We start from the raw sequence: 7,628 nt of genomic DNA, 5'->3' as shown, positions 1-7,628 counted from the left end.
ACGAATGTAAAAGCGCCCAACACAGGCTTAGCGATGTGATCGTAAGTTGTACGTCCGGCGTAAAGTTATGCCCCATAAAGGAGGTGTAACCCAGCAGCAGACATGCACAGGCGTATTTTACGTTGTTTGCGTTAGACGTGTGTCTGGCTGGGCGTAGGTTACATTCATGGCGTAGGCAGTGATCCAGCGTATCTTAGGCAGTTGTTCCGATGTGGTTTTGAGCATGCGCAGAGGGATGCGTCCACGTCCCGACGCATGCGCAATTCGTGATATGTATCTGTCTGGCGCTCGGACCATCATTTGCATGGGGTCACGCCTCATTTGCATGGCTCACGCCCACTTCCACCTACGCCAACTTTCACCTTCGAAACCCAGCGCAGTTTTGGAAGCAGTGCCTTTGTGAATTCCATGCTTGCCTCTCTGCGCTGCGTCGGCGTAGCGCACAGGGGGATGTGCTGCGGCGGCGTAATGTGCGCCTGCTGTCTGTGAATCCGGGCCATAGTCATTAATACACCGTATTACAAAAGAAAAATCTACTTGGCAGGAAAAAAGATATATGCCATGAAAAGGGTAATTATAGTAGTACCGTATATACTCGAGTATAAGCCGGGGCACCTAATTTTACCACAAAAAAATGGGAAAACGTATTGACTCGAGTATAAGCCTAGGGTGTCCATCTGCATGCCTCACTGTGCCTCACTTTGCCCTCTGTGTCCATGTGCATGCCTCACTGTGCCCATGCCTCACTGTGCGCATGCCTCACTGTGCCCATGCCTCACTGTGCCCATGCCTCACTGTGCGCATGCCTCACTGTGCGCATGCCTCACTGTGCGCATGCCTCACTGTGCCCATGCCTCACTGTGCCCATGACTAGACTTACGTTTACCATTGGAGTATATAGAAGGGGTGCCCGGCTTTAAAAAATCGGTGCACCCCAGTCGTAGGTCTCCCAGACAGCAAACTTTTCACACTTATAGAGAAGAACTGGGGCTACATGTGTGCCGAATTCCGGGTCTAGGGGACCTACAACCGGGCAGTACCGGGTCCCCAAATTTACCGGAGAAATTACCATTTAACATGGGAGTCTATGGAAGGGGTGCCGGAATTTGAAAAATCGGTGCTCCCCGGAAGTAGGTCCCCCAGACAACAAACTTTGCACACTTGTAGAGAGAGAGTGGGGCTACATGTGTGCTAAGATTGACCGCGGTATCGGGGCCCTAAAGTCCGGGAGATCAGGCGCAAACAGGAGACTCGAGTATAAGCCGAGGGGGCATTTTCAGCACCAAAAAAATGTGCTGAAAAACTTGGCTTAGGCCCCATACACACGATAGAATCCATCCGCTGATAAATCCCAGCAAATGGGTTTCAGCGGATAGATCCTATGGTGTGTACACTCCAGCGGATCTGTTTCCGCGGATATTTCTCCCCTGGGATGGATTCCAGCAGATCGAATATTCGCTGACATGCCAAACAAATCTATCTGCTGGAATCCATCCCAACGGATGGATCCGCTGGTCTGTATAGACTCACCGGATCCATCCGTCCGAAGGGATCCCCCGCATGCGTCGTAATGATTCGACGCATGCGTGGAATTCCTTATATGACAGCGTCGCGCACGTCGCCGCGTCATAATCGCGGCGACGGCGCGACACATCATCGCCAGAGGATTTCGGCGCGGATTTCAATGCGATGGTGTGTACACTCCATCGCATGGAAATCCGCAGAAATCCTCGAGAGGATTTATCCGCGGAAACGGTCCGCTGGACCGTATCCGCGGATAAATCCTCCCGTGTGTATGGGGCCTTATACTCGAGTATATACGGTAGTATTAACTCAAAAAACAATTGTCAAAAAGTACCAGGGATAACCACTGACCTTTGTTACTTATTTGGTGGGCGGTTATGCCCTGTACTTTTTGACAATAATTTTTTTTTTTTTTTAGTAAGTTTATCCTTTTTATGGCGTGTAAATTTTCCTTTTGGAATACGGTGCATTAATGAATTGGTCTTTCGACAAATATCTTATATAACATGTCTTCTCCTGATGAAGTGAACGCTGTTTTACGAAACGTGTCAGGGCTCCAACAATTTTTTCTCTCGTGTATACATTTTACAATTATGTACGACTTTTTTGGTGTACAATTTGTGTAAGATCTTTTATTATGCATTTCAAAAAAAGTGTTTTTTTTTTATTTGTTTTTTTTACTTATTTTTGTTTGGTGCAACTCCTGTTAAAGTCCCACGGGCAACCTTAATATAGGAGTAATATTAGAAGACTTCCAAATGAAAAGATCTACAAATCACGTAGAAGAACAAACCGTTAAAGCCTCGTACACACGCACGGTTTTCTCGGCAAGAAGGCTGCTGGGAGAGCTCTCTGCAGAGAAAACCATTCGTGTTCATGGTCTCTCGGAATCTCGACGAGAAAAATAAGAGAACCTGCTCTCTATTTTTCTCGTTGGGATTCTCGGCAGAGTGTTTCCTGCCGAGAAACCCGAGCGTGTGTATACTTACCGGCCTCCATGGAAACCAGCGCATGCTCGAAAAAGACTTTGACGCATGCGCGGTAGCTTCCAAGGGCAGTGTAGGGTGTATCAAGATGGCGGCGACGGCATCGAATGTGACGAGCGCATGCTCATCGTAGTCAATGATGTCCCCCGCGTTCTTGCCATTTAAAAGAACAACGTTTTTTTATGTGTGTGTACACAGGGCTTGGCAAGACAAGCTTGCCAGGAATCCCGTCGAGAAAGCCAAACTTTTTTTTTCTACAAGATTCTCGCCCGTGTGTACGAGGCTTAAAGGTATATTTCTCCTGAATTACAGGTTCTCACTGCAGAATGGTAAACATTCATTTATGGTCATGTCAACCACGTGCTTGTGCCAATTGAGAAGGTATAGATCATGGAACCATGTAGCAGGAAAAGTATCCCATAAGCCGCACTGTTAGAAATCATGGAGGCACTTTTATTACCTACAACTCAAACATGCATTTGAGGCTCAGCGGGAGGATGACATATGGGTCATGGATGTGGCATCGGTCTTTAACTACCTGTCCGACGTGTCCTCCTACAAGGGATTTATATCCAGTTGCTATGCTATGCTGCTAAACCTCTTCTTACCGGGTGCCCCTCACAAGGCGGTGGCGCTGTGGGAACGGGATGTAGGAGCGTTTGAGGATGAGCAGTGGGAAGAGGCCTTGCAGGCGGTTCCCGCTTGCTCCCTGAATGTGGCACATAGACTTTCACAACTTTACATCCTCCTACGGGTTCACTATACGCCGGCCAGGCTGGCGAGGATGGGACTGGTGGTAGACCCCTGCTGTACAAGGTGCTGTAGAGACCATGGAGATCTCATTCACCTCCTGTGGCGATGCCCGAAGCTCCATCTATACTGGTCAGGGGTGGTGGACACGATTAACAGGGCCTTTCAGGCTCAGGTTCCTTTGGAGCCCAATGTGTGTCTCCTGGGGATCACGGAGGGTCTCCTGGTAGAGGATATCCCTAGACAGGCTATAGGCAGAGCTCTGTTCCAGGCTCGCCTGATAATACTGAGACACTGGAAGGACACTGAACCACCAACAGTGCAGGAATGGGTTAAACAAATGGGGGTCACTCTGAGGTTGGAGAAGGTGGTGTATCAGAAACGAGGGACAAGCGGTAAATATGAGAAGTTATGGGCCCAGTGGCTGGATGTTCCTGGGCTTGCCCCAATAGATTTGGTCTACGACAGGTTATTTTAGGGCCTCTTCCAGTCGGGTTGGGAGCAACCTCACAAGCCCCGCAGGGGGAAGGGACGGGAATGGTTGCAGGGAATTTTACCACGTTGCGGAGATTTGACTGTACTACAAAGTTTTGTTTTATGTGTACTCTCCCATGTGATTTTCAATGTGAATATGCTCTGGAGATTGTAAACTGTTTTATTTTTATATATGCTCAATAAAAAACCTTTGTTTGAGAAAAAAAAAAGAAATCATGGAGCCCCGTACAGCCTACCTGACGGGGGCCCCCTTTAACCCGCCCTTGAACCCCACCCCTGGCTCCTCGCCTATCCTGGCTTCAAACATGTAACAGAATGAGCCATGGGAGGTCCTCTTTGTGGAGGGATCTGTGGTCTATGAGACCCCCATAGCTCTCTTTTAGCCTCCAAAGCATCTGGTCAAACTGATATTGCTGCTCCTACCGGGCTTTAGAAAGCCTTGTGTTTATTTTGTAGAAATTAACTATGTAGTTGCCCTGTGACGGGAGTCACTTTGGGTGGGGGGTTTGTGCAACTCAGCTTACCTTGGGGGGGTCTGGAAACTCTGGCCCGGATTTAGAAAGGACTTACGACGTCGTATCTCCAGATACGCCGTTGTAAGTCCAAATGAGCGCCGTCGTATCTATGCGCTGATTCATATAGGCAGTTATGCCCGAATTTGTCCAAGATACGACTGACGTAAGTCTCTTACGCCGTCGTATCTTGGGCGCATATTTACGCTGGCCGAAAGGGGCGCTTCAATTGATTTACACTTTGAATATGTAAATGAGCAAGATACGCCGATTCACGAACGTACTTACGCCCGTTGCAGTAATCTACGCCGTTAACGTAAGGCGTACGTCCGGCGTAACTTTACCCCTCATAAAGCAGGCATAAGTCATGTTAAGGTATGGACGTCGGAAAAGTCGGAACAGCCGTCGTATTTTACGTCGTTTACGTAAGTCGTACGTGAATGGTGCTGGGCGAAAGTTACGTTCACGTCGTACACATTGAGCCGGCGTATCTTAGGGCGTAAATTTGACGTGATTCTAAGCATGTGCGCGAATGCGCCATTCGATCGGCCATGCATTTACATGGGGTCACAATTCATTATAATACAACACGTCCACTACCTGCCTACTTTGAATTAGGCGGGCTTACACCAGCCTATTTACGTTACGCCGGCGCAACTATGGGAGCAAGTGCTTTGTGAATACTCAGCTTGCCTCTCAATGTTACGTCGGCATAGCGCATATGCGATGCGCTACGCCGGCACAAAGATGCGCCGATGTCTCTGAATTCGGCCCTCTGTGTCCAGCTTCCAGTTTGAAGACACCTGACCTGTGTGTCTACTGTCATTGGACAGTTTAACCCGCCCTGAATCCAAGGGTGGGGGGAGTGTCTCTGAGTTATTTATCTGTTGTAACATGTGTGATAATAAATCAGTTTGATGTCGTTGTTCACCCTACGCTGTATTACGGCTGGGGACTGGGTAAGCTAAGGGGTCTTGGATAGTGTTGGTTCTGGACAGAAGAAGCATTGATGGCGGACATAGTCCTGTTGAGGACAAGGGTTCGTCACATGCCTGGGCCCCTCCAATTGATCTGATAGGGCCAGGCCTGGTACAACAGGACTGGCTGTACTGCCTTGTTGGCAGCCCTGAGCCACACATCGCTGCACGTTCTCTGTAAAAGAGTATGTGTCAGGCTCAGGCAGGCCACATTCCAACATGTTTCACTCCACCCCCGCAGTGTCCCCATGGTTAAGCTTCGGAGGGTGGAGTAAATCCCGCTGGGGGCATGGCCTGGTTGGAGCGCAGGCTGAGACTGCCACAGGACTTGCAGTGATGTTCACCTTATGGGATACTTTTCCTGCTACCTGGTGACGTCTGGAGCTGAGACGTGCTCCGTTCCGGGCCGGCACTCCCAGCAGTTGGCATTGGATGAGGACCCTCTAAAGAGCCTGAGCAGCACCTATACTGTCTATCTCACAGGTGTCAAACACAAGGCCCACGGGCCAAATCAGGCCCTCCAGGTCATTTCATGTGGCCCTTGCACCTCTCCTGCAGCTGCAGGAGAGCTCCAGCCCTCCTCTGGTTCTCCTTCAGACCCCTACTTTCTGCTTTCAAGCAATGCATCCATATTCTTCCCAGCAGCATTATAAGGAAAGGGGGGTGCAATGTGATGTAAGGGAGAGTGGGGGACTCAACTTCTGATGGTGGGAGGGGGGGCTCTTGACATATAATGTAAGGGGAGGGGATGCGCTGGACATCTAATCTTACATACACAATCTGCCCTTTTGAGGGCAATCATAATGCTGATGCGGCCCCATGATGAAATTGAGTTTGACACTCCTGGTCTATCTGGTTCATAGTATAGATCATGGGCGTAACATTGCTGGCACTAACATACCCCCCCTCCCCAAAAAAATGTTTTTTTACTTTTTTAAACCATTAGCTATTAATTAGAACTTCTTCATAGCTTTGCTCAGCCAAGGGAATGTCATTGCCATTTTATCTGCATGTGATCGTTCTTTCCAGTGCGGGTTCAATACGTCCAGCAAAATCTGTCCAAAATTACTGAAATCTTGACTTTTGTGGACAGTATAATTTTAAAACATTTCTCTTGATCTCTTTGGTCTTTACTCCGTATATTATTGGGTTCAGCATTGGGGGAATTATCAGGTATAGGTTGGACAAGATAATTTGAGAGGAAGAAGCGGTGTGCCCCCCAAACCTTTGAGTGACAAAGGCGAAAAGTGCCGGGATGTAAGCCAATAGAATGACACAAATGTGGCTGACGCACGTACTCCCGACTTTGTGTCTGGCCTCTCGGGATGGGAGGTTGAAAACAGAGATTACAATCATTGAATACGAAACTGTAATACCGATTAAATCTACGGCTGTAAGCAGAATGGCTACTAACCCGTAGACAACATTAACTCCGATGTCTGCACAGGCCAGTTTAGCCACGGCAATGTGTTCACAATACGTATGCTCGATCCTGTGGCTGCTGCAAAAAAACAACCTCCTGACCAGGAAAGGATAGGGTAACACCAGAAGAGTTCCTCTTATGACCGCCAAGACTCCAATTTTTGTAATTAATGGGTTGGTCAAGATGGTGGTATATCTCAAAGGTTGGCATATGGCCACATAGCGATCAAAGGCCATAGCCAAGAGGACAGAAGAACACATGACGGTGAAAGAATGGATGAAGAACATCTGAACCAGGCAACCTTCAAAGGTGATCTCTTGGAGGTTGAACAAGAAGATCAGGAGCATCTTAGGGAGGACAGTATTGGACTGGACGAGGTCTGATAACAACAACATGGAAAGGAAGAGGTACATGGGCTGGTGGAGGCTCTCCTCTGTTTTAATGGTAAGAAGGACACTAATATTGGCCAACAAGGTTATCAGGTACATGGAGAAGACCGGCAATGAAAACCAGAACTGGATGTTTTCCATCCCAGGAATTCCAATCAGGAGGAAATAAGAGGAGCTCAGATTATTATCCCCGGATATCATGATGTCTGTGTGCTGGTCCAAGATGTCCTCTTCTAATATTACTCAGTGCGACAAAATCAGGACACACTTTAGGGATTTCTCTTCAATGAGATAAAACACGATTCTGCAGAAGACAAACAGATATGAAAAAGAGTTGCACGTTGTTTTTACTAATAACACAGGCCTAAAAAATGCTAAGCAGGGCAAGAGCAGGCTGAGTAGGAGATGGCTCTATGGGAGGAAAGCTATCAAGTAATCTTCCCCTAGGCGGTATCTGTTACTGAGTGTCACGTACCTGGTGGAGATCGAGCTGGAGAGGGGGCTTCTCTTGCACCTGCTGTCCAACACCCCTGGTAGTGATGACAGGGAGTGAAGGACACAGAGTGGCATGG

At 48.2% G+C, this 7,628-nt stretch overlaps 1 protein-coding gene across 1 annotated transcript; it reads right to left on the bottom strand.

Moving 5' to 3' along the window:
• Nucleotides 1-6,266: 6,266 nt before the first annotated feature.
• Nucleotides 6,267-7,358, bottom strand: LOC120928452 (putative olfactory receptor 52P1). The gene has a single exon (XM_040339552.1). The coding sequence runs from the start codon at nt 7,255-7,257 to the stop codon at nt 6,310-6,312; it is 948 nt and encodes a 315-aa protein (XP_040195486.1). The 5' UTR covers nt 7,258-7,358; the 3' UTR covers nt 6,267-6,309.
• Between the last annotated feature and the right edge of the window lie 270 nt (nt 7,359-7,628).

This window comes from Rana temporaria, chromosome 2 (genome assembly GCF_905171775.1).
Source record: "Rana temporaria chromosome 2, aRanTem1.1, whole genome shotgun sequence".
Lineage (NCBI taxonomy): Eukaryota > Metazoa > Chordata > Amphibia > Anura > Ranidae > Rana > Rana temporaria.
The sequence above is the reverse complement of the archived record's forward strand: the minus strand, read 5'-3'. Positions and strand labels throughout refer to the sequence as shown.

Coding starts and splice junctions, on each gene's coding strand:
- LOC120928452 (XM_040339552.1), bottom strand. CDS start 7,257: ATGATATCCGGGGATAATAATCTGAGCTCCTCTTATTTCCTCCTGATT.